At 41.4% G+C, this 27955-nt stretch overlaps 1 protein-coding gene across 1 annotated transcript; it reads left to right on the forward strand.

The window, feature by feature from the left end:
• On the forward strand, positions 1 to 27849 carry wdr60 (WD repeat domain 60). The gene is made up of 22 exons (XM_002935178.5): positions 1 to 216; positions 4305 to 4358; positions 5120 to 5489; positions 6084 to 6160; positions 7235 to 7984; positions 9985 to 10071; positions 10471 to 10645; positions 11434 to 11536; positions 14382 to 14511; positions 16381 to 16492; positions 16806 to 16894; positions 17084 to 17213; positions 18277 to 18449; positions 18557 to 18719; positions 19393 to 19500; positions 20735 to 20796; positions 20989 to 21040; positions 21762 to 21822; positions 22233 to 22332; positions 23382 to 23513; positions 24920 to 25143; positions 25580 to 27849. Exons 1-22 carry the CDS (start codon positions 190 to 192, stop codon positions 25749 to 25751), a joined length of 3351 nt encoding a protein of 1116 aa, XP_002935224.3. The 5' UTR covers positions 1 to 189; the 3' UTR covers positions 25752 to 27849.
• The last annotated feature ends 106 nt before the right edge of the window (positions 27850 to 27955 follow it).

Below are 27955 nucleotides of genomic sequence, written 5' to 3' on the forward strand. Positions count from 1 at the left end.
CCGCCCCTTCCCCCTGGTTGCTAGGCTGCGTGATGCGATTTGTGCGCATGTGCAGTGGCGCCTTAGCGGTGTCATGGCGGTGGCCTAGCCCTGGCAGCGTCGCCTAGTAACGGGAACGGGAACACTTAGAAGCCAAAGCACCAACTGCGGGAGCGGAGCGACCTGCGCTAATGCACTGGCAACCTAAGGATGTCCTCGGCCACGCAGCACGATAGGGTAATGCCTGTTATAATGAGTCTGCTGAACTACAATTCCCAGAATCTCTCAAGGGGCTAAAAGCTACCCTGATAGATGGGACATGCTCAGGGCTGTGGCTTGTGCTGATAGAATTGCAGTACAGTAAGGGGAGGGGATGGTTAGAGATTGCTTGGGTTTATGCCCCATGTGATTATTGGAATTTGTGGGGCTTTATCTTATTGCTGAGAAGTAATCACCTGACCCATAAAGGGCTCTGCAGGGTCTGGGCAACTACCATTCAGGCCAGAGGAGGGACAGTTTAAAGTGTTTTGCATTTCATATTTCCAAAAGATAATGGTCTGACCCATGATTCCACTAAGGGTGAAGACACACGGAGCTACTAGTAGCAGCTACTTGTCATGGCTACTAAAACAGACGGTGCTGATCATTTACTGATAATTGTCTCTACATGTGTTTTAGGAGAGGCAATTCTCAGTATTGTCTATGGCAGGGGATTTTCTGGCGTTTAGTAGCCGTGACAAAACAGAGGAGGTGGACCCTGCAACTCCTGGGGGACTATAGGCAGTTTCATAAAAATTCTAGAAGTATTGGCTGGCCCTTAAATGATTTTGATGTGGGGCCCCACTAAGCCTCGTGAGGCAACTTCCGTGATTTGCGCAAAATCGCGCCGCCGCCGCATGTGCCATCCCACCGGCGACTTACATTTTCGCCGGTGGGATGGTAGGTGATGGCAACTCGGGGAGATTAGTCGCCTGCGGACAGGGAGCTTTGTCGCGGGCGACTAATCTCCCCGTGTGCCAGAGCCCGAACGGGTCCAGGCAGTGGCATATCTACTATGCATCCGGCCCTTATGATAAAGAAAAGGGTCTCAGCTTGGGTTTAGACTGGCACTGACTTTCTGAACAGTTCATTGAATTTGAAAGTGAAGTTGATACATTTACAGCCTGGCAGCTGCCCCTACCTAGCACACCCCCCCCCCCCCCCCCCCCCCCAGCTCAGGTCTAGGTTGTCACTAACTCTCCAAACCTTTCATTGAAAGCAGCTAATAAGTTGCCCCTACCGAGCATGCTTACTGAGACCCCTCCAGCAGGGGTTTAGGCTGTCACTGACTCTCTAAACAGTTCATTGAATTTGAACCCATAGTTGATATAATTCACACAGTGGCAGCAGCCCCTACCAGTCATGCTTCCTGAGACCCCCCCATCTCGGGTTCAGACTGTCACTGACTCTCTAAACAGTCCATTGAATTTGAACCCATAGTTGATACAATTCACACCTTGGCAGCAGCCCCTACCAGTCATGCTTCCTGAGCTCTACTGGGAACTGGGACTCCTTTGATTCTAGTGACAAATGTTTCAACTTATTTAGCAAATAGTAACAGAGTTTAGAGTGTCAGTAACTTGATTTACTAAACTGCTACTAGGGATCTGTAAACTTAAAGGGATGGTTCACCTTTAAGTTGACTTTCAGTATAGTATAGAATGGCCAGTTCTTAGCAACTTTTCAGTTGGTCTTTATTTTTAATTTGTTATCGTAATAATAATTTCACTTCCTCCTCTGACTCCTTACGGCTTTCAGATGGTCACTGACCCCAGCAGCCAAAAAAACTTTTGCTTAGGGGTTACAATTTCACTGTTATTGTTACTTTTTATTACTTATCTTTCTATTCAGTCCCACTCCTATTCATATTCCACTTTCTTATTGAAACCACTGACTGGTTGCTAGGGCAGTATGAGCCCTAGCAACCATATAACCGCTAAAATTCCAAACTGGAGAGCTGCTAAATAAAAAGTTAAATGATTCAAAAACCACAAATAATTAAAAAATGAAGACTAATTGCAAATCGCTTCAAACATACTAAACACAACATACTAAACGTCAATTTGAAGGCAAACAACCCCTTTAAATAAGAAAAAAATAATAAAATCAGAAATAAGTTAAATAAAGGCATTTCTGGTGTAGAATTTAAAAACAATTTAAACTGAAAAAATATTTAAATGGAGAACTACCGTTGTAAGGTTTGTCTTTCTACTTCAAGTCAGGGTTGGACTGGGCTGCCGGGACACCAGGAAAAATCCCAGTGGGCCCCAGTAGTCCAGACCGGACCTTTGCCAGTGCTCCCCCTGCCCGACCATTACTCCCCTGACGTGTTAAACTTATGCACGCTCAGGGGAGGACGTCGGGTGGTGGACCTTGCGGGGGGTGGGGGACGTGGCCGGCAGGGGGGTGGGTGGGTGGGGGACGTGGCCGGCAGGGGGGTGGGTGGGGGACGTGGCCGTCAGGGGCACCTGCACCCCCCAGTCCGACCCTGCTCCTAGTGAATCCGGAGGAAGTCTTAAAAAAAAAAAAATCTGGGTGTCTGTCAAGTCTTTAACCCTCTCAGTTAGTTATTTAGGTGACATCCCAATGTCCCATACCCATCTGCTTTAAGTGCAGTAACGCACTTACAACTCAGGTCTAAGGGCTATGAATATCGCTAATAATGCCTTGAGGCTAGCAGCTTTGTACAGGTTTTATGCAGGAAAAGGTTTTATATGACTTCGCTAATGCCATAGGAAAATTCTGATGCATTTCTGCTCCATATTATTTGGATCTGTGCTTGGTTAGCCTTTGGAGAGGTTTGCAAGGAATCTTGCGGTCTACAGAACGGGAGTCCACTGTGCAGCCAATCAGTGCCCTAAGACTGGTAAAGTAATTGTCCCGCCTCTGGCAACTTTAGGGGCACTGCCACCTGAGGGGAATTCTCAGCTCGCCTCACTGCAGCAGCGCTCCTTTATAGGCCAGTACTCCTGTTAGTAGACTTCTGTGCAAACACCAGGGAGGGACCTACTTTTTCCAAAGAAGGAAGAATCAGAAGAAGATTGCACCCTGATGCTTCTGCAGAAATATCCCAGGTTGGTGCAGTTTCCTGCTACCAGGAGCACCGGCATGGGGTATCAGATAAGTGACTATAATTACTAGGTGGTGCCTAACATTTAGCACCTCCCAGTGATTGCAACTTCCCTTCACCTCCAAAGGAATACTGACACATTCTTGTGAAAATCATAGGAACATGTCAGTATTACTAAGCAGTTGCAGCATGAAAAGCTTTTTAAGTAAAAGTCCCTCACAGCTACTTCCTAACCCAGTGGTACCTGCTTGTCTCAAAGGGAACTGAGAGCAAAAAGAGCTGTGCTTTTTCCCTGTATCACGCTGGGTTGGGGCAGCGCAGTCCTTCCATAGGCTAATTACAAATGGAAACAGTACTCCAGCCTATGGAAGGAGTGCGCAGTTCCCCCATCCCAGCGTGATGGACTTAACTGCACAGGATGTTTTTGCTGTGTTGGAGTATCGCTTGGGTAAGTACCACTTAGCGCAGGGTGCCTCTGGGGGGCTTTCCGCTAGCTAGATTTTTATACTGCAGCTGTTTAGTAATATTGGCTATGGATTTTCATAGAAACATATCAGTGTCCCTTTAATATGATATGAATATGATTGACCAGTGCAGCCATTTGCAAGTTGTGTTTAAAAGATGTACAGCCTTTTCAAGCCCATTCTTGTCAAGTAGGAGTAGATAAGCTTTTCATATGGGCTCCTAACACTGTCACCTAGTGCTAGAGAGGATCAAATGCTTGATCATATGCTTGTATATCTTTCATGTCTTACATGTTTTAATTTACTATTAAAAAATATGATGACATGACGTATTGTCTGGATATTTGCTCTTATGTAGCATTCCCCACAGACTGGCTTCTTGCAATAGCAGTCTAACACCACTGGAGTTGCTTATAAATGTGTATGCTTACAAAAGCAGCCTCCCTGGCTATCTGGGTTGTAGCAGAATAGCTAGGCAAATACAGAATGTGGAAAAAGAGCTACTAAAATTGTCCCTTTTTGACTCACTTCCTCAGACTCACATTAAAGGACAATTGCAGGCTTGTATAATTGTGTGAATGCTCATATTAACATGCATCTGCTTTAGTAACTTTTATAAGGGGCTGTTTAATACACAGCACTTGTGTGTAGGCTTTATTCCCCAGAGGAGGCCATGTTAAAATGAACATTAGCAGGATGTATGTATTCTCAGTCAATTTGCAATTCATCATAATTTTCTTGTTTTCCTGTAGAGTAAAAACAAAGAAGATACATGGAAATCTGAAGAGCTGAAGAGACACCTAAAGGTAATGTGATTTCAGGCCTGTAAGTAAAAGGTTTGCGAGAAAACGGCCAGCAGGTCCCAATAGACCATAGAAATGTTATACTGCACTTTAATATATAATCCCACATGGTGGGGAACAGGGGTATCGGTAGGTAGAATGTGTGGGGCCAGGAAATGCACCCCTTAGAACTTAACAGGCCGAATAGGTGGACCAACTGATGTAGGCCCAGGTAAGGACTCATATGTGGACATAAATGCATAAAATGAATGTACTTAGATGCTAAACTGAGATTTTATTTTCATTAAATAGATCTTTAAAGGGAAAATATACCAAGAACAAGAAGGATATTTATTCCTTCATGGGATGCACTGAATCATGAATTCTCCCAAATCCCATCACTTTTTGCAAGATTGGATTTTGACTGAATCCAAACCCTTATGTCATGTAAAACCCTGGACTACCAGTTTTTTGTTGACAGTGCTTTAAAATGTATTATTTTTCTCAGATTGGAAGTTAAATTTTCGTAGTTTCAGCATTTGTTTTATTTGTATAGCTGACTAGATATTTGGACCCATTAAGGGCCTTGGAGTTGTAATTAATATATTTTTGAAGAATTCCTTCACTGAGGTAAGTAATAAATCAGTTTCTACTAATAGTCACACTTACTATAGGCAGAGAACATTATAAGTAATGTAAGTTCTATAAAGCATAAGGATCTAAAAAATACCCATTGACACTGGAACAACCTGTAAAGTGACATTTTACTTTGGGTCATTGTTTAGGCATCCCAGCCGGATGATAGGAGGCAGAAGGAAAGACGACATCATAGAAATGAGGACCGAGAAGAAAATGTGCAATCCAAGCAAAAGTACAATGACAGGGAAAAGAAGGAGGAACAAGAACACCGTGGAACTAGAGAAAGTGAAAGGTATAGGGATAAAGACATGGACATCCTTCAAAACGATCACGGAGAAAAAGACAAAGGGAGAGACTATGACAGAGACCATAAAAGGGAAAAGTACAAATCCGGGGAGAGAAAGCACAGTGCTGAAGAGATGAGAAAATCATATGGTGTCTCTAAAGATTATGTATCCGCTCAGTTGGAAAGGGACAAATCTCTGCAGAAAAGAAGGGATGTGAGAGGCGGTTCAGGTAAGACATGGATTGGTATTCAGCAGCTATAAAGGATTATAGATGGAAGGAATACTTTGTATTGATGGATCCATTATAATGAAAAGCTTTAGAAAATAATGGATAGAAAGAAGGCCACATTCATGGGCAGAATCGAATAAAGGAGACATAGGGATGGGGGAGGGAAAGAAGGCTGCAGCCAGAAAAAATGTTATAACGGTTGTTGAATGGGAACTTCACTATAAATGAATGCTTGATGCAGGGTGTGGATGAATAAATGTAATTGAAAAAAAAATAATTAAAAATGGGTGCATAGATTGAATACAAAACACAATGGTGGGATGGCAGACGCGGCGGTGCGATTTCAGTGAAACCGTGGAAGTTTCCTCTCAAGGCAACTTCCCCGATGTCACTGAAATCGCGCCGCCGCGTATGCCATCCCATCGGCGAATTTACATTTTCGCCAGTGGGATGGCATTTTGGGGAGATTAGTCGCCCGCGAACAGGGAGATTTGTCGCAGGCGACTAATCTCCCCGTGTGCCAGAGCCCTTAACATAAGCTAAATATAGATAACCCCCACATTTGGAGCAATGATATATTTGTTTGTTTGTTAGACAAGCACAAGCAAGAGGACTATGATAAAGAAAAGAGACACCGGGAAAGGAGAGAAAAAGAAGAGAAAAGGAGTGAGGTAAGAACTATTTGCATCCACAATGTTACTGCATAAGGTAGAGAGTATAAAGTAGCTTAGCAATTTGTTTTGCTTTTTGCTGAATAAAAGAAGTGTTAATAGCTAATGGCTAATATTGTTGGCACGGTATACCCCTATGTGGGGCAATCAGACAACCTAGACACCTGCAAGCTAGCAATCCAAACACCACAGGATGATCGGACCTGCTTAAATCCCAGTAAATATCACAGGTACCCCCCCTTTATCATACACCTTTAGGCCTATAGCACACAGTATGTATCCTCTGTTAGAATTTTTTGCAGAGCTGCCTGTTATTTACTTGAACAAATTCTGTCTGACATTAGTAACGTGCAGATTTTGGCCAGAAGACCAAAGTTTAGTGTTTTCTACCCAAAAAACAATTTGTACATTTTTTTTTTTTGCTTGCACAGGACATCTCTCTTATGCATATACAATGCTCATTCTTTGTATAATGAGTAAAACAGAATTAGATTGTGTTGTTCATTGTTCTTTTTTTCTTACTTGACCAAGCTTTTGCCAGCATAAGAAATATGGTAGGTCCCTTATATATCTATAATTTCATATATGCAAAGGAGAAATGTTCTGTGCACACCCATATTTTATAATTTACAGTGTTAAAAAAAAAAAAGAACTTCAGTCTTAAAGGACACATACAGTCTATTTATCTGGGGGGTGCCAAAATGTAAGAAACCCCACAAGTGAAATTGATTTCCTTACATTGCTTTCTTATTACTTGGCATTCTGCACATGTGCATTAGAGTAAGTCTGACGAGTATACTCCACTGCACATGCATGAACAGGTATTCACTCAGGGGATGCCTGGAAACTGGTAGGAAAGGTAATTAAAATGGCGGTGCAGTGCTTGGACAGTTTTTAGGGGAAAATACTTAGTGATATATTTCACTGGGGGGTACATAACATTTTGGCACCTGTGAAATAGACTTCACATGTCCTTTAAACAGGGTGTGTATTCTTTAAACAAAAACTTTAAATGAGTGAATGCTATCTTGATTACTTACTAATTCATGTATTGCCTATTGATTCTATTTAAAGAGGGGATATGATGAGGACAGAGAGCAGAGACACAGAAAACACAGAAAAGAATTAGATACAGAAGACTTAGATCGGGAGAGAAGAAGGAGTGAACGTAAGCATGGGGAAAGAGCTACAGAAGATGCAGACCGAGAGAGAAGGAGGAGTGAACAAAAACATAAGGAAAGGTCATCTGAAGATGTTGATGTAGAGAGAAGAAAAAGTGAAAGGAAACATAAGGAAGTGTCTTCAGAAGATGTTGATCGGGAGAGAAGAAGGAGTGAAAGGAAACATAGGGAAAGATCAAAGGAAGATGCAGACCGGGAGAGAAGGAGGAGCGAACGTAAACACAGGGAAAGGTCTACAGAAGATGAAGGTCGAGAGAGGAGTGAACAAAAGCATAAGGAAAGGTCATCAGAAAATGTAGATGAAGAGAGAAGAAAAAGTGAAAGGAAAACTAAGGAGTTATCTTCAGAAGATGTAGATTGGGAAAGAAGGAGGGAGAGGAAACATAGGGAAAAATATTTGGAAGATGCAAGTGTTGATGGGGAGAGAAGAAGAAGAGAAGGGAAACATGGGGAAATACCAGCAGAGAATGTAGATTGGACTGAACAGAAACATTGGGAAAGGTCTCCCAGGGAAGAGAGGCATCAAAGGAGAAGTGAGAAGCAATCCTCTGAGACCAAAAAGCCACCATTGCCAAAAGAAAAAATAATGGATGAAAGGGAAAGAAAGCACAGAGAAATTAAAAACAGGCAGGGACACCCAGAGGTAAGTGCAACAACATTTGTCATTAATTATTACTCTGTTCAGTTAACTGGGTGGTGCTTTCAGTATATAAAAGAAAGTTTTATTGGGAATGAATGGGTTAGCATTAACATATTATTTAAATGTACCCCAAAAAAAGGATTCTTCTGTGTGTGCACAAATCCATGATTTGTATGATAGTTTTTATTTGTTTTCACGTTCTGGAATACAAAGTATGGAGGCATAGCTATTTGTTTGTGCAGAACATTCTGTCTGCGCATATTCACATATAAGTCATTAAGAGCTGCAATAGAAAAAGTCCCTGAGAACATTTTTTTCGTGTTGTGCAAGGTACCCATAGATTTTAATAGTAAAGCAACATCTGAAGTGGAGGGATAGGAAAATTTCAGTATAACAAATTTGCCCATGGGTTTGACTGGGTTTGTTATTCAGGAGCTTTCAGCTCCTGAATAACATTGTAAAAAAAAATTCTGGTTAGAAGAATGCAATACATTTTATAAACAGAAAAAATTTTGGTGGGTGAAACGTTATCTCTTTTTATTGTCAGGAATGTAATATTTTTTTTTCAGCTGACATTAGCCCTTTAGGTATTTATAAAATTGATAACAGCCTCTTGGGAGCATACCTTAGAAGCAGTTTGGCACTCTATTCTTGCTGCAAGGGATTAAAAATACACAAAATAATCCCTGTCTTCATACTGATAGTGATAGCATATGCTTTCAAATAATCCCTCTTTTTGATTCTGTATATTATCATTAGTAATCATTCTTCCCGACTATATAAATAAAATTCCTTGTAGATCAGGGGTCCCCAAACTTTTTTACCCATGAGCCACTCTCAAATGTAAAAACAGTTGGGGAGCAACAAAAAATAAGCACCAGCTTTGAGGCCACTGGGAGCAACATGTTGCCTCTGAGCCACTGGTTGGGGATCACTGTTGTAGGTGGTACTCACATAATTCAGTAAATAGATCCCAGTATAAACAATTGATAATTATAAATAGTTCATGAACATAGTTTAATTAATTAATGAGCTAATAAGTCAGTTTTTTGTGGACCAGTGGAGTTTGCCATAAGAGTAAACCCTACACCCTGCCTGCCCCTATCATTGCTTTTTTTTTAGTCATGTAAGTTTCTATGTGAGTCACCAAAGATTCTTTGCAAACTTCGAAAGTTTTTACGACGGTTAAAGTTATGCAATTTTCGTGCTATCCGACCCCGATACCTGTACCACCCTGATGGCTGCAGCCCGATGAAACAGAGATGCGTTTTCACTCTTCTGAAGGGCAAGATTATTGTCGTGCCTGACAGAAATCAGTGGACACTCACACTCAAAACATAAAGTATATTTAGATAGGAAATGGTGTTTAAGCTCAGGAAGATTTTAAAAAAAGTATTAGTGGAAAAGAAGATTTAAAAAAAAAAAAAATGGGGAAAAATATTTTTTTTTTATTACAATGTAATGTTTATATGTAACCTCTACTGCACTTGTAGTGGCGGGACTTCTTACAGGGGGGCAGAGAGTGTAGGATGAGGAGTTGGTTTTATGTATTCAGAAGTAATAAAGAGATGTGAGAAGATCTAATCACAATAAATAGGGCCTTGTACAGAGTAATTGTAGCAAATAGAATCCTGGGTGAGACAGACTCCTACACACTGTTCAGCTCTTTAATAATGGAATATAATAATAAGGTAAATTTTAGACATAGGGTATAGAATAGACAGAAAATATGCATTGTTTATTGTGTGTGTATAGAACATTTTTCACTGCATATTTTCAATACTTATAGGAATGGTGGCTGTGCAGAGGCATTCCTCATCAACCTCAGATTGTTTGAGCACTATGGGGAATGCATGGCAAGCACCAGCAATATGGCAGCACATCATATACGGTCATTTGGCCATTTGTGTGCCATGCATTTAATTATTCCATTTACTTGAATTCTGTTTTTAAATTTGAATGCCTTAATCTCCTCCGCTAACGTTATCATTTTATTGCTACAGGAGAGTGAAAATGAAGGCTCTGCTGACCAAGCATTCAGTACTGATCAGGCAAATGAAGATTCCACAAATTACGAAGAGGATTTTGAGGTAATTTTCAGAGGGGAAAATAAATGGGCCAATAATGTCATTTCCAGTTTGATTTTGTTAGACACCTAATTTTTCTTAAAGTTTTGATCAGGACCCCCTGGGCCCTAGATCTGTATTACATTGTCACATACTAAGAGGGATGATTATTAAGCCTTTAGATGGCTGTCAAACTTATAAGTTAGAATATATAACAAAACTGCAGAAAATAATATCCAGTAGGAAAACACAAAATCTACCAGCAGGCAATCCTGCTCTTATAGATTTTTACAAGCTTTGCTAATGATAAAAAATACATCTTGAATAACTAAAAAACTTTCCCTAAAATAATGCTAAAAGAGGTTTCTAAAACTGAGTAAAAGCTCCCCTTTTTAGTTCTGTGCCTTTCATTTTCTGTAACAGGATTATGATGATGATTTTGAAAATGATAGTGAAAATGAGACTGAAGAGATGGAGGAGCCAGAGAGGAATCCTGAAATTGAAGCCATCCAGAGGGCTATGATTTTGGAGAATGAGAAGATTGCTTCATTTCCTCCTGCTCCTAAGAGGAAAGATGGTGATGAGAAGTCCAAACAGGGTGTGTTCTGCCAGCCCAGTGTGATGAAACTGTGCCTGAACCTGTTGTTGTTAGCTTCTGCCTCATCATTAGAGGCCCAGGTCACTTGCGAAAGAGATTCCAGAGTCCATTTATTAACACGGTTGCTAACTGTAACCCATATCCAATTAGTAGTTGGCTTTGACCAGTCTAGCACAGCTTATACAATGTACAGTGATAAAAGATTTCTGCCTACCAGCATGTAAAGGACAGGGAAGCAGAAAATCTTTGGCACATGCTAAAATGCCTACCCTGGGCCAACGCTCTTCTTATTTAAAAAGCACACCGGCCAGGTGCATTTACCTCCAAAAGAAGCCACTATCTTCCCCCACACTCCCAGGTATCCCTTGCTCAAGTTCATACCACATGTGCATTTCAGAAATCTAAAACAAAATGATGTGCCTAAAAAATTGCACTCCCAGGTAGTCTTACATTTCCTTGTCCATTAATTGCACTACAGGAAATAGGAAGGCACTTTCTGCACTGCTGGGTCTGACTCTGGAAACAATGCAGCAGAAGCCAGCTCTCCTCTAGTCGAAACTCCAGTTTCTGCAACAAGTCTGTTAATTAGCTGGCCTTTGCTCCATTGTTTCAAGCCTTTGATCTGTTGTTTCAGGAGGCATAAGGTACTGCTTTCAATCACAATTACATTAACAAATAGCTTTAACAACAATAAACATTTGTATTTAATTTATGTTAATGTATGTTATATTTCAGTTTTGTTTGCTAATTGAAGCCTTTACAATAATTTGCTTTTCCTGTATTTGTAGAGCCAGGGGCTGCTCCTGTTAGAGAACCACACCGTGGAGTGTTCATAGATTTCGTGTCCGCTAAACAGCGACAAGTAAATTGTCAGATTGCTTCAAAACAAAAGTAGGTACATATTGCTTTTAACATAAAACTATTGTAGCTGTGATTTACTTGATATTTATCCTGTAGATGTGGCACAAAGCAACAATTGTTTGTGAATGGAAAATGAGTCTCTCCCACTGCTAAAAGGGCAGATTCTATTTCACTCTCCAGTGGTGTAACTAGGATATAGCGGGCCCCACATCAAAGTCATTTAAAGTAAAAGGAAAGATAAAAACCAAGTAAGCTTTATCATAAAGGTCTATGTAAATACAACAGAGTCCTCTGTTTAAAGAAACACAGGATTCCTTGTCTCCTTTTTTGTAAACATGTTGTTTGGGTGTCTGACTTTCTCTCTCAGAAAAATTCTTAATTCCAGTGGCCAGAGTCTTCACAGTTCTCTCCTCTCTTCCCTATCCTGCCCCCCCCCCCCACAAGAATGCTAAGAACTCTCTCCCCCTTCCCTTAGGAATGTGTTATCTGAGTAGTTATAACACTACACTGCTAACAGGAAGCTATTTAAAATGGCAGCTGCTCTCTTAGGCATACAGAGAAAGCTTCTAGGGCTCTTTCCTCAGGTATGGCATTGCTTTCTGCACAATAAATATATTGTTCTAGGTGGCACTAATGTGGCCTCCTTTATATAAAACGTTTGTGTTATGCAAAGTGAATAAAACGAGTACCATTTTTTCAGTTCTCATTTTCCCTGTGTGTATCTGAAAGAAAAAAATGAAACCTCTGCTGTATGTTTTATTCTAAATAAGCATTACCAGCAGTCACTTATTGCACCTTTTTAAGTTCTTTAACTAATTGTCTAGTATAAGTAATGTATCAATGTTTGCAGATGATACAAAACTCTTTTATACTTTGCTATTTTTCACAGCTAATTTTTCAATTCAGGTTCTCTCCTATTCATATACCAGTCTCTCATTCAAACCACTTTCTGGTTGCTAAGGTAATTTGAAACCTAGCAACCAGGCCTGCCATCAGAAATCACGGGGCCTCTCAACTCCCCCCTCCTCCATCTCCCCAACCTGCGGCTCCATGAATCCTCTGGCTGCTTCTGACCCCAGCTCCCCGCTGCATCTTTTTCTATGGTTGTGCAACCAATCGGGGCCCGAAATTCTTTTAAGAGGGCCGGAGTCGGCGGGCCGGATTGAAAAGGCCGGGTGTGGCCATAGTTTGCCCACCCCTGCTCTACATCATACTACAGGGTTATGGGAGATAGCTCTTAGTACAAGTTTATCCAGGGATTGGTCCCATTGCCATCTTGGAGTCAGGAAGGATTTTTTTCCCCTCTGAGGCAAATTAGAGAGGCTTCAGATGGGGTTTTTCCCTTTGAACTAACTAGCAGTTAGGCAGGTTATATATAGGCATAAAAGGTTGAACTTGATGGACATGTGTCTTTTTTCTACCTAACTTACTATGTATATAATGCAATAACTACTACTGGAACCAGTTGAGATTATTTAAGATACAGGCTTAATGGAAGCATCTGGCACACACAGCCATGTACCAGTAAGGTGTGCCTTGAGGCGAAGCAGCCATTCAGATATGAGTAGCAAAAAGCTAAACTCTGAGGGTCACCGAGGGCTGATACCTGTTGACATTGATAGGAAACATGGCAAATAACCCTGATCCACACCTGTGTTCTCTATGCATATGAGCATTTTAATTCAGCCATTGTGGCCCAGAACTGATTGCAGTATCACCCCCAGAATTTCTTCCTAACAACAGTCATGCATTTAAAGCAAGGAATATTGTAATTCTATGGGATCCGGCTCAGTCTATACATTTGCACACATTGCTTTGCTCACGTGAGCTCCAGTACAGACAGACCTTTCTGTTGCAATCCGTGAATGCATCTGGCCATGCCCATAAATTGCTTTAAGTACATTTTAATTGGAAGTTTGGGAACTCCTCCAACATTCATCTGATAAAGTGCTCTAACGTAGGAACATTATCTCTGTTCTTTGTTTCCTTCCCTTCTCTGAGTGGTAAATCAAAGGCAAATAGTGAGAGTTCTTTGGAAAAGAAGCCCCCCTGTGTTTCCAAGCCAGTTCTTGTTAAACTTATGGAGTGGGTCACTGAGAGTTTAGCCCTATTAGTGTGCTGCTCTCAAGTGCACTTGTAGAGGCCATTTGTCCTTATCAGCCTACCTGGGAAGTACCTGGGTTCCTGGCAGCACCACTGGCCGCTCAAGTTGTTTGCAATGTTATGAAATTATAGAGAGGGTGCAATCCGTGTGGGGGGGGAGAGAAATCGGGGAGAACTGAGATCAGCATAGTTATTCATTGTAAACCTCCGTCACACCTGTGATAGATAGATAGATATCCCCATGAGAGATGTAATTACTATAGGTATGGGATCTGTTATCCAGAATGCTTGGGACCTGGGGTTTTCCAGATAAGGGCTCTCTTTGTAATTTACACCTTGCATGAGGCTCTTGTGTATGCACCCCCATATGTAATAAAAGGCGCTACGTTTGCCCAGAAGCAGTAACCTATAGCAACCAATAAGATGTTGGCTTTTTAACAGGTGACCAGTAAATGCTATCTGCTGATTGCTTGCTCATGGGCAAACAAGGGGTATATTTATCATGCTGTGTAAAAAGTGGAGTGAAGCATTACTGGTGATGTTGCCCAGGGCAACCAATCAGTAATTAGATTTTGACAGTTAGAAAACTAAAGCAAAGCATCTGATTGGCTGCTATGAGCAACATCACCGGTGATGTTTTACTCCGCTTTTTACACAGCATGATAAATATACCCCACTTATTCCATAACCCTATATGACTCTTTGCACCCATACATGTTAGCTTTTGCTGAGTCTCCTTAAAGAAAAAACATCTTTGTTCTTTACTCTGTAGAAAACGCAGCACAGAAATCCTTCGACTGGTCGACTTGGACTTTTCGACTACACTGTCCTTGTTGGACCTTCACCCTGTAAAAGAATATGAAATGTACATTCGAAACTTCGGAAGAACAAACACTAAACAGGTAGGGAGTGAATTAAATTGTTTGCAGAGTACAAAAAAAACAATATACTTTTATTCCTCTACAGGTATGGGATCCCTAATCTGGAAACCCATTATCCAGAAAGCTCCCAATTACAGGAAGGCCACCTCCCATAGAATTCATTTTAAGCAAATAATCCTTTTTAAATGATTTCCTTTTTCTCTGTTTTTATAAAACAGTAGCTTGTACTTGATGGTATCAAAACTGCATGGATCCATATTGATATTGTTAGCAAGTAATTGTATGTAGATCCTAATTACTGTAAGATCCTTTATCCGGGAATCCCTAGGTCCCAAGCATTCCAAATAATAGATCTTATACCTGTATTGGTTTTCATTGCTTTTAATAGGAAATATACTATAGTTACAAGTAGGGCTTGCATTTTAGCTTTTCCTTAAATAGCTCTTATACAGGCAATGATATATTGTGTGCCCAGAACATTACTTTCCTGCATATTTAGTTTTGTACTTATCCATGAAAACTGCTATACACAGAAAGAATTGCATTCTCAGCCTGCCACCTAGTGGTCTTTTATTGGTGTTTTTCTAGAAAATGAGTTAACTAAAGCCTTCCTGAAACAGACTGTATTTACATGGCTTCTCCTATATTCATAGCTTCACTGTGGGATTGGCGTACCAGACCACTGGAGAATATCCAAGTGGGCCAAAGAGTAGGAACATTTCCAATACAAGACAATAACATTAGCACTTAGTACACCTAATATTTGTGAAAGCCAGTCTCATACAGCTCTCCTCCTGCTCAAGTGATGCCCCTTGCCTAAAAATCTTCCCATATTGTTATTTACCATGCCCCGCCCCCCCGCCCGTAACCTTTCATTCTCTCCTCTCCTGCATAAAACCCTAAATATCTTGACCACATTTCCTAAAGCTGGCCATACACGTGGCGATCTAACGATGTTTCGTGCGACCATCGGTTGCATGAAACATCGTCAGATCTGCCACACACAGTCAGGGCTGAAACAGCAGATAAGGAGGTAGAAACAATAGGATTTCTAACTCCTTCTGCCGATTCAGCCCTGACGGCAGATTTTGGTCAGGTGCCTTCTATGGCACCCGATCAAACTTTTCTAACCTGGCCGATCGGCGAGTCGTCCGATATCAGCAGCTTCCTGCGATATCGGTCGACTCACCGACATGCCATACACGCACCGAATATCGTACGAAACCTATCGGTGCGTGTATGGCCAGCTTTAGTCTTTAGCTATTGTCCCACACACAAAGTTGCTGGTTGCAACTTGACACTAACTGCCAGTGTCCAGACATTATCTCTACAACCACACCAGTCAATTTCTATCTTATATCTCATTACTCTTTCTATTTGGATTGTAAGTTCTTGCACAAAAAGCCTTCTTCCATATTGTAATGTAAAGGTGGCCATACACGGTCTGATTTCAGCTGACAATTTGGATCCTTCAGACTGATTCGGCACTTTATCTGCCTGTGTATAGGCACCCTCAACAGGCCTGTCCGATCAATATCTGCCCTAAAATTGGCCAGATCTCAATTGGGCATGTTTGGTTTTTCCATCGGATCGGGGAATGCAGTCCTTGGCCATCTTTTGGCTATGGAACCAAACAGTTGAATTAGTTACCTTGGGTGGGCATATCGGGAGAAGATTGGGAAAAGATCTGCTCATTTAACGACCTCACCAAATGAGCAGATCGTACTGTGCATGGCTACACTGGAGGGGGAGAGTGGGGAGGGCAAGTTAGAAAATTAATCTTATGACCAGGAACAGTTACACAAACATGTTAAGAATTCAAAGATTTCTGAATAAATTCCATGTCTTCTACTTGGCCTCACTGCTGCTCCATTTCTGTCTTAATCTTAGGCCTATGTGCAGTGCAATGAAGATAATGTTGATCGGGATGTACAAACAGAAGATATAGACTTCGAGGAAAAGTGGACACAGCATCCAGGAGAGGGCGCTGTCGCCTCCGGAGGTGATTACTGTTACACAGATTATAACTGCTAATGTAAAGCTAAAACAATCAGCATTTGTAAGATTTGTATTGCTACCATCATGTTCTGTTTATTCAGGCCATATCCAATTCATCCTACAGTCTGTTATTCAAAACAAAGTGTGGTTGTAAGGGTATGGGGGACCCTAGCAACCAGATTACAGTTGAAATTCTATGCAAGAGACCAACTGCAATTGTCTTAGAGTAATATTGTCTGCATCATCCTAATTAAATCTCATGGTGACCAGCCACTTTACTCAATTTACTCTTATGTTGTCTACTTCCGGTTACCCAGGGCAGAAAAATGATGCATCACAGAAAATGATGACAGTAACAAAGATTGACTCCCAAAGATTAACAAACTTTCTCCAGTCTGCCTGCCAGGTAACCCAGTTTAAAGAAAATATACCCTGTGTATAAGTGATTGAGTGAGTCTATATCTATCTATCTATCTATCTATCTACTGTATCTATCTATCTATCTATCTATCTATCTATCTATCTATCATCTATCTATCTAGCCATTAGTGACATAATGCAACATCTGAAACCCATTCTTTCATTTGCTGCTAAGGTTATTGCGGTTCTGCTTGAAGAGGATCGAGCCGAGAAACAGTCTGACTGGAATGTCCAATCCAAAGAGCCCTGCATGTCCATCAGCAATGGCTGCTTCCAGTTGAACACCAGCCTCCCATTTCTCCAAGGTAACATTTATACTTTGTCTTTTGCTAGTGAGCTCCTTGTTCCTCTCAGCTCCTTCCCCGTTGACAACACATAGTGCAGCCTTAGCCATAATAATGCTGGTAATAGCATATATATATATGTGTGTGTAAATACTACTGCAGCCAGCATTGCAAGAATTCAAGCTGCACTGGCTTCAAGGTAATGTAGGCGCCAGGCCATCTATTATGGCAGACTTTTATGAGGCTGAGGTGCAGCGGAGTAAAGGTGGCGAATACATGGCAAGATTTGCTCATTTGGCAAGGTCGCCAAACAAGCAAACTCTGTCCCCCACGGGCAATATTGTGCTAATGCGATAGTTTGGCCCTAGGGCAAAATGATCACAGTGCAATGAAGGGGATAGGAAAAGTCGAAGCGAGGACCACATTAATGATGAGGTACATTTTTCCCATTCCTCTGAGTTCGGATATATCTCTCTGCCAGGCAAAGAATGAGAAAAGGGTGAGGGTGTCTTAGAAATCAGGTTACTGTATGACTTTGTAACCAGCTTTTTGGGTGTGGGCTGTCAGTGTCAGGGCTGTCAGTGTCAGGGCTGTCAGTGTTCTATCTGGCTTATTTGTTACAAACTGGGCTACAGTTGTAAATAGCAAAGTGAGAAGTTGGGGTTTCTGGGTTATCTCTAGTCAATTGCTCACTAGTGACTAATCCTCCTTCAGGGCGTCATTATCCTTGGTTCTTTAATTGATCAGCTGACCGCTTATATATATTTTAAAAAAAGCAATATATGTGTGTGGTAGAAGGTTATCAACTAGAAGCAGTAAGGCAAAGGTTATTAACTTGCATATTATGCGTTACATGCAGCTGAGAGGAGGTGCCAGTGGTTCATTATTATCTTATTCTTCCCAGTACTGGGAGCGCAAGTAAGGCAAAATAACTTCCTTTTCTTGCTGGAAGATATATTTATTTAGGATTTCTAAAAGGAAGCAAATTTCTAAAAACAAGGGTTACTTACTGGACTTAAATTGATCTATATTGCTACTTGAAGCTTTTTTTCATAACTAACACACATAATCATTTTGCTTGTAGCCCGGCCAGTGTACCATTTACACTTCTCCCCAACCCAAAGGCATATGCTGCTTACAGTACATGGATTATGCAAGGACCCCGGAATTGTTCATCTGGACAACAGCTACATTATCTGCGTGTGGAACGTATGGGAACCCTCTACCCCTCAGAAAGTCCTTGTCTGTGATGCAGAGGTACGAATCACTTTTAGCTGGAGAATATCTTCTCTATTATTAACTGCCCATTTGCAAATATTAATTTTCAGGTACTGTGTAAAATGCTGTTGTGTGTAACCCTGCAGGTAAAGTGCTGCTGTTTTAGCCCTGGCAGAGCAGCCCTGGTGTTTGCCGGAACCATAGATGGGACGGTGGCAGTGTGGGATCTGCGGGAAGACCCCGCCCTGCATCATACCATGAAGATTGCAGATACAAGCTGGACATTTAGAGCTGCCACCTTTTCCACTGGTTGGTACCAACTTACTCTGAAGCCTAAAGGGGACAATGTCCCCTCAATGTAACAAAATCACTGTTCTACACTCACAATTCACATATCCTGAGACTGCAATGGCAGCAATGTGATGTGCCCCATACAGCTGCTGTTAAATCTTTCCAGCCCTACCCCAGCTGCTTTTTTACTTACCCTGGCGCAATCAGGCAGGGAGTAGGGGGCTCAATCAGTCAGGCGGGTGAAGAGAGGGCCAGGGAGGGGCTGCTGTGTGTGCCGGGTATCTCCAAAGATTTTTTTTGTTTGGGGGGGCCTGCGGTCTGCAACAAAACTACCATTATTCACTGCTCAACCCAGCTTTATCCCCTCATTTCATAAACCCATGCATTACTACAGTGCAGGCTGGTGGACTGGGGGTGATTGCTCCCCTTTAAACTCCACATTCTTGTGATAAACCCTCCGCTATTGAAAGCATGGAGTGGGGCTGTGAAATTTCAGGGCTTTGCTCCTCTTTGTGCTCTGCTTTCTAAACATGGGTCACTCTTTCACTGTTTTTTTTAAGGTAGAGGACAGTTTCACTGTCTCTTCCCACTAAAGGCCCCTCATATAGGAGTGTTCTACTGGTGCTGTTATTTTAGTTTTCTCTCTGTGAATTGGCCCTAATAATATATAGATGCACATGTTGAATTGCAGATGGTGTTTTTGATCAGCAAACCCACACGTGCTCAGTAAGGGCGATCGAACCTCTATCCAGTGCAGCAGCTAAGGATCATGGGATGTCACTGCTGTCTTCTCAGGAAGGTACAGTAAGTCACATATTATATCTGTGTCTGAGATGATTATTGCTTTTGTTTCAGTTGCATTGCTGGAGCCACTGAGGGACACAGCGAGTCAGATTTTATACTTTCTAAAAAGTCAGGAAGCCCTCCCTGTGCGGGCCCCATTGTAATTCAGTAACGTCCATCACTGGACCCTCTCAAACTATCCAGGAAAATACAAGACAAATATCAATGTTTTTTAATTAGTGTTTAAAGGAGAAGGAAAGTAAGCTTTATCAGAAGTGTCTATGTAAATATAACCATAAACCAGGGGTCTCAATCTCACGGCCCGCGGGCCCTTTGCGGCCCTCGGTACAGTATTTTGTGGCCCGCACCAACGCCTTCTCAAAAGCAATGAATGGATCACGATTTTTATTGCGATTCAAGGGATAATGCAAGGCACGGCGGGTGGGAGCTGCTGATTGTGGAAATGACGTTATGCCATCATAACAGTTTTTATGGGAAGACGTTCTGTGTGCACAATTAGCTGCTAAGGAGCTAATTGTGCACACAGAACGTCTTCCCATAATAACTGTTATGATGGCATAACGTCATTTCCGCAATCAGCAGCTCCCACCCGCCGTGCCTTGCATTATCCCTTGAAAGCCAATTTTTTGTGAAATCCCTTATGCGGCCCAGCCTCATCCTGACTTTGCCTCCTGCGGCCCCCAAGTAAATTGAGTTTGAGCCCCCTGCCATAAACACTTAAGTCCTCTATCAAAAGAAACACAGGATTTATTTCTTTGTACATGTGTTCTTCAGTGTCAGACTTCCTGCTCTCAGAAAAATCCTTCAGGGCACGCCCGCGAGGCTACTCAGGTTGCTCCCCCCTTCTTCCATCAGTTCCCCATCCCAACTCTGTGTAATCTTTAAAAACTTGGTCATAGTGACTAATCACACCAATATGACAGCCATAGATTAATACACAAGTCATTGCAACAAATCGCACGTTGTTTGCAGCACAGATTGGTTGCAGCAACTAATTGCCCCATGTGTCTTCGCCTTTATATTGGTCATGTGTTTTAACCTAATTGCGACATATATGATGCCTTTCTGTGGCTAATAAATCACTGCTGAAATGTAGCCTTAGGTTTGCTATTGTGTGCCTGACTGGTTTATGGCTCAGGCTTTATGTAGCTTTAATTATTATTATTATTAATAATGCCTGTGATTTAATTGTACAAATGCCTTATATGGTCTTCTGTCTCATTCCGCAGAAGTCTCCGGGTTTTCCTTCCAGATAGCCTCCCTGGATGAGAGCGCGCACCTTATTCTGTGGGTGAGTATCACTCTGTTTCCTAGGAACATTATCTGATCAGCTAGAACCCTAAGCAAGGATATCATGATACATTGGTTTTATAGAATGCATAAATTAACGGTATGGGATAATGTTTGTTTCCTTTTAGCACAAGTCGTTCTATGTAACTAGTTCTCATTTTAGCTGCCATACTCCTATCTCCTATCATTGCAGGTGGTGGTGGAGCTTAGGAAAGTGGATTGGGCAGGCTCCCAGAATGATTTAGGTAAGTACATTCCGTGTAAACAGCAGAACCTTCAACTTTAACAGAGCTCATAATTCACAATGCGCGTCAGTAGTACTAGTTAAAGGGGTGATTTGCCTTTAACTTACTTTTAGTATGTTATAGAATGTTTGATTTAAGAAATTAGAATTTAATTCTATTTTCCATTGGCCTTTATTTTATTTTTTTTCATAGTTTTTTAATTATTTGCCTTCTGCCTTAATGGGGGCCACTGGCCCCAACTTCAAAAAAAAAAAAAAACTATTGCTCTGTAAGGCTACAATTTTATTGCTTTTGCTGCTTTTTATTACTCATATTTCTATTCAAGTCCTCCCCTACACATTCCAGTCTCTCATTCAAAGCGATACCTGGTTTCTAGAGTAATTTGGACCGTAGAAACGAAATAGCTGCTGAATAAAAAACGAAATAACCGAAAAATAAATAAACCATGAAAACCAATCGCACCCTCTATCTGCATCATGATAAAGTTAATTAAGAAGGTTAACTTAAAGTGGAACTCCACCCAAAAACAGTTTTTTAAAATAAAATAATTAATAACAAATAAGTCTTTCTAAACAACTTTCCTATATAAGACAGTGTTGTAATTAATCACAACCATGGAAAGATTTGTGATTGTGTTTAGTTGTGATTATGTTTTTGGCATAAATTCGCCCCTTACTGTATGTAATATGAACAGATTTAAACACTACTTTTTATTCACCAGGTTTAATCCCCGGAGGGAAAATAAAATTGTCTCACAGCGCCTCCATACGTCTCGGTAGCAAGTAAGTGAGCGTTGATTTGCCAGCTGTCAGGAAAGTGTTTATTCCTACTTAGTGTTATGTGAAGGGAAGCTGGGGGGGGGGGGTGCTGTAGAGACCACAATCTCCTTTAGTGACTTTTCCATAATTGTGACCTTAGTAGCCATAGGCAGAGACTGTTTTAGAACAGAATGAAGGAAAGTAAACTTACAAATTAAAAAACCCCTTTAGAACCCCTGGCCCGCCCAGTTAAGCCCCCAATCTACCCCCAGACCCAGTTGCTACATAATCCGGCCTCTCCCCAGCCATAGCATTAATGCCACACCCCCTGCCCTAAAATAGTTTTAAAAAAGTGGCAAACATAATATATATACACATATTGGGGGGGTGGGGGTGCACTTTGGGTATGCATATAACCTTTGTTTATTTTTTAGTTTTTTTTCCAAAGATGTCTTATCCCTGGGAGTGCCGGAGACCCTTAATATTAAGTTTCTACCTCAGGACTCCAATCATTTTTTTACTGGAACAGATATTGTAAGTAATAATGCTCATTATTAGCCTTTACACACATACACACACATATATATATATATATATATATAAATATATATATATATATATATATATATGGGGCCATTTGTCACGCACTATGCGGTGTGCAAAGTAAAAGGCCGAAATCTGTCATTGTTTTAAAATTATTAAGCTTATTGTTCAGCAGCTCTTCGGTTTGAAATTTCAGCAGCTATCTGGTTGCTAGGGTCCAGTTTACTGTAGCAACCAGGCAGTGGTTTGAATAAGCGTCTGGAATATAAATAGTAGGGGGACTGAATAGAAAGATAAGTAAGAATAACAATAACCTCCTGGAGCATTAGTTTTTGGCTGCTGGGGTCAGTGACCCTTATAGGATGCAGAAGGAAAAGGTAAATAATTCAGGAACTGTAAGAAAAAATTAAGACCAATCAAAAAGTTGCCAATAATAGGACATACTAAAAGTCCTATTCAAAGCACAGAGATTGCAACTTTTAGATTGAAGATGGGCAAGCAGGGGGAGGCACATAGGTGCCACTATTTGTATCTTTAGTACATGCACCATATAGTTTCTTAAAACAAAATATATCCCATGATACGTAGTGTGTTTAAATATCATCATCTTATTTTCCCTTATATGGATATGAGAAGGAAAAACTTGTATAGAAATTTTGCACACAGGACATATATTCTCAGTATAATTGATGGGAGCTGCCATTTTCTTATATATTATATTTATTGTGCGCATCCCGGGCTATTTCTGTTTATACATAGGCCTTATTTCTTGTATCACTAGATACAGTCTTTATAAACAAGTGCAACCGTACCCCAGTTGTTCATAATTACATGCAATGAGACTGATATCTATGCAGGACAGCTCTGCTCTCAATGTATCATTAAACTGAATTCAGGATATATTCAGTATATAGTCTTCCATGACACTTGTCTTTATCATTAATGCTAATGCTTGAAAGCTGCTGTTTCAGTAGAATATTTTTACCATAAAGATAACATTTATTGTTAGATTGACAATGATGCTTTTTTTCCCCCACTAGGGCATTGTAGCACGGGGCACGAGATATGGGTTAGCAGAACCGCCAAAGCAGTATAAGCCTCGGCACGGCAAGCTGAGGCCGTCTAAAATAACCGCCATTGACTTCTCACCTTTCAGTGTGCCTGCATTTCTGGTAACTCTATCTATCTATCACTTATCTATCTACCTATCTATTATCTATCACTTCTCTATCTATCTAGCTATCACCTATCTATCTATCTATCTATCACTCCTCTATCACCTATCTATCATATATCACTTATCTATTTATCTATCACTTCTCTATATCTATCTATCTTGTATCACTTATCTGTCTATCTATCTATCTATCTATCTATCTATCCACTTTTTCCAGAATGAATCCAAATAATGGAAATCATGTGACTCTGAAAAACTGAATGTGACAATTTTTTGTTGAAAGGGATTTCCACATTTTTCTGAAATTTGAATATTAATTTGAGGTTTGTGATTCAGCAAGGCATTCAGCCGAATCCAAAACTGATGGGTTCATTGCATCCCTTATATTGAGCCAGTATTACTGTAATATAGCTGCTGTGTATGGGACACAAGCACTCAGTAATAATGACCATTAAGCCAGTGACACATGGTATTTTGCCACCCACAGTAAACTGGATCTTGTAATGCCTTGCCATCGGCTCCAGTGTATTGTGGGTAAGCCATTGAGATGGCACAATCGCATAAACATGCATATGTGGGAATATAACAACTTAGCATTGCGGCCAATTGTAAGGCATTAAAGACTTATTTAATGCAGGCAGCAATTGCCCCCCATGTGTCATTGCCCTTCGGGGGGGGGGGGGTCACCTTCTGAAAACTACTTTTCTCTCTTTTTCCTAAAGGGAAGCAGGCACCATAGGGTTAAACCCTCACCTTTCTCTGTTCAGAAGGCAGGGCACTTAAATAACAAATCCCTCTGTTGTGGTTGTAGGTTACCAGGGCAGATTTTGGATGTCCCCAAGGTGCCTGTGTCCCCCATTGGAAAGAAGAAGAAGAAGAAGAAAAGGGCATTTTGTCACTCAGGATTAAATCCTTTTCTAGGGGAAAACAGCTTTCCTTTGTTAAGCTGGCCATACACATTGAGGTCCCCTCGTTTGGCGAGGTTGCAGATCTTCTCCTGATATGCCCATCTAAGGTGGGCAATATGGGGCTAGTTCAGTCGTTTGGCCCTAGGGTTAAACGATCTAATTAAAATGGCGGGCATATGCGCAGTTAGAGCACTGCATAAATGAGCTGATGCAGTCCCCAGTCCGATGAAAAAACCCTGCCCGATCAAGATCTTCCCAATTATAGGCCAGATATCAGTCGGGTAGGCCCATCGGTGATGCCCATGCACGGGCAGATAAGCTGCCCAATTGGTCTAAAATACTCAAACTGTCAGGTGAAATCTACCCATGTAAGGCCTCCTTTAGAATACGTGTGATGGCTGGCCATACTTGCTGGCCGCTCCTAATTGTATCTGTAACAGCTGCATATGTAGCGCCTTTATCTAATACTCCCCCTTTGTTATGTTTCCTGAAGGCAGGGTGTTCTGATGGGTGTATAAGGCTGCATAGCCTGCACGCGGAGTTTCCCATCATGCAATGGAGCGACAGCACCAGCGGACATTCAGTCACTGCGCTACAATGGTCATTAACGAGGCCTACCGTGTTCTTCGTTCTGGATGCTGCTTGCTGCATATACATTTGGGACCTGATGCAAAATGATTTGCAACCTGTAGCCAAAGATTCTGTGCAGTCCGATCAGTAAGTACAGCGCAAGGCTTCCCTTTTAATGTTTAAAGCAGGGTTTTTTTTTTAAGGAATCCAGGATTCTTTCTGGATTCAACCAAGATTGGGCCTTTCTCTGCAAGATTCAGATTTGGCCGAATCCATGGTCCTGGCTAATCCGAATCCTTAAAATCATGTGACTTTTCACCACATAAGGGCAGTGGCACACAGGGAGATTAGTTGCCCATGATGAATCTTGACTCGGCTGTGGGATGGTATACTCAAGGAAACTTCGGACAGCTTCAGAAAACCAAAGCGACGCATATGCCATCCCAACAGCGATTTACATCTCAGCAAATACTAAGGTTATAATGTTTGTTAGCAATCAAGGTTTATTTTTGAAATGCGGGAAGCCTGACACCTCCTGCCTCCCTGAGTGCTTTACCCACTGCTCCCCTTTCTGTTCCCCCAGAGTACTGTGTATGGCCACCCTGGGTGAGCCAGAGAAGAACAGTAGCCTAACAGGACTGGCATTGGCAAAGGCCTCTGGGAAAGTGGATATCCAGTATGTTAAGAAGATATGGACCAAGTGCCAGACAGGGGAGATGGAGAAGCTACAGCTCCTTCTGCAGGAGATCTTATAGCAAAATGTTATGTTCAGCCAAGCATCATTACTCCCTGTGCAATTCTCTCTGTGTGTGATTCCAACCAATGTGATTGGGGTATTGTAAATAGTTATATATATATATATATTTATATATGTTTGGTGATTCCTTATGTTGCACTGGCACTTACTAAATGGCAGGAGCACTGAGCTGATGAACTCCCCGCAGCTGTAGGGGATACCGGTCGATGTTAGTACAAAGCAGCTGACAGTGACAGAGTATAGGTAAGATACTAGAAGAAATAGAGTATAACAAATATAGAAGGCTTTGATGTGGCAGTTAGCTTGTTATAATGGGGTGGGGGGTTCTATCCAATCAGAACTCTGATCTTATAGGTACATTTAAGCAGTGGGGCAGATTCATGACCTTCTCACGTGCACTTGTGTTTCAGTTTATAATTAGGGACCTTAGGGAAATCATTGCCCAAAAACCCCATGGTGATGCTAAGGGTTTATTTAAAGCCATCTCCTTACTGTGACACTTGTTGAACAGCTTGTGCTTCCTCCTGCGTAAGGGGCATTAATTGGCCAAATCTGTTATGTAGCCAATTTATTGGGTCTCATTTATCAATAGTAGGCAAATTTGCACATGTGCAGTAACCCATGGCAACCAGTTATATTGTTGCTTTCATTGTTCTACCTACAGCTCACTGAAAAAAAAGCTAATCACTGATTGGTTGCTATTGGTTACTGCCCAGGTGCAAACTTGCCTCAGTCTGGATAAATTTTGATGGGCAAAGGATTCCCAACATCAGGCTTAGTAATTAGCACAGTTCAAGACGAAGGGTTCAACTTAGTTGCCCAGACACACAGTAGGCCTCCTGTATGGGTGCAAGTGGAGAAGCCCCATGGGGCACAAAATGGCATCATTTAAGACACATCAATAGACCACTTTCATTGTCTTTCCCATTGGATTTGAGCAGCTTGCACATTGTACATTGGAGCAAGGTCCAAACTATAGTCCTGAGGGCACAACCAAGTCCTGCGCTTAATAGCGGTCCTGCGACTTGCTCATAAGGAGATGCCCACATAGCGCCCCAAGCCCAAACCTTAGGGATCCAGTCCTGCTGAGCCCAGCCTGTGCTATGTTCAAAGTGCAGGTCTTTGGGCTTCAAACATGGTGGTTTGTGCCCACCATTCAAAAGGAGACCTATTGTGTGTAAGGGAATATATCCTGTGTTTATTGTGTCAGTGTAGAACAGTTGTGGGTGTGCGTATGTGCCGCCTCATTGCCAGGGGCTGACCAGACTGTCCTTGTACATAACATAAAAACAATGTGATATTGGGACACACAGACAGAGCCGCCTCTGGTTCATAACAAGCTTATAGGTACATAAAATCCTGCCACTAATATAGGGCAGCAAATAAGCAATCACCCCAATGTCACCCTAATTGCCCAGAAGTGGTCCGGCTGGTGTATATAATTCCCTTGCAAAGGGCTGCAGGGTGTTCAGTTTCTGTATACGGGGTCCAGTGGTAATAACCCCTTATTATAGGGTCAGTAGTTGAATTAGGCCAGAGAATCTATATGTCAGGCTTTGGCTGAATATCAAATCCTTCTATATAGTGTTATGTATCAGGGAGTATTGGGTTAAATTCCTATATACTGATAGCATATGCTTCCATCAGATCTATGGTCTCTTTAGACTTTCCCTAAAGTGGGGTCTGAGCAAATTTGCCCTGGGCAGTAACCTGTGGCAACCAATCAAATGTTTGCTTTCGTTGTTTGTCCTGCAGCTGGTTGGTTGCTATGGGTTACTGCCCAGTGTTTATAAATGAGCCCCAGAGAGTTCTGCAGGCGCGGGGTAGAACCCAGTCATGTGATACATTGCTGTCAGTATATAGGGTACTTCATTTTTCTGCCCCCAGCGCCTTGATGTTATGGGACTGTATGGGTTACACACGCCGGTCACCGATCAACCACAAAATCCCTTAATCTATTTCCTATTTTTGTAATGTTGATTTTTTTTAAAGGAATTACACAATTTATAACAGTTTTAAGTACTATTTTTATATCATTCCATTGGAATCTGTACGAAATGTCTGTATATAAAACTGCATTATTTAAGGGAAAAAAAGACTGGTATTTTTTCTATTCTATTTCTATGTAAATGGCAGCTAGATACTTAGGGCTATGAAACACAATGCTATTTGTAGCAGATACTTTGTGTGGCTACTAAACAC

The sequence above is a fragment of the Xenopus tropicalis genome, chromosome 6 (genome assembly GCF_000004195.4).
Source record: "Xenopus tropicalis strain Nigerian chromosome 6, UCB_Xtro_10.0, whole genome shotgun sequence".
Classification (NCBI taxonomy): Eukaryota; Metazoa; Chordata; class Amphibia; order Anura; family Pipidae; genus Xenopus; species Xenopus tropicalis.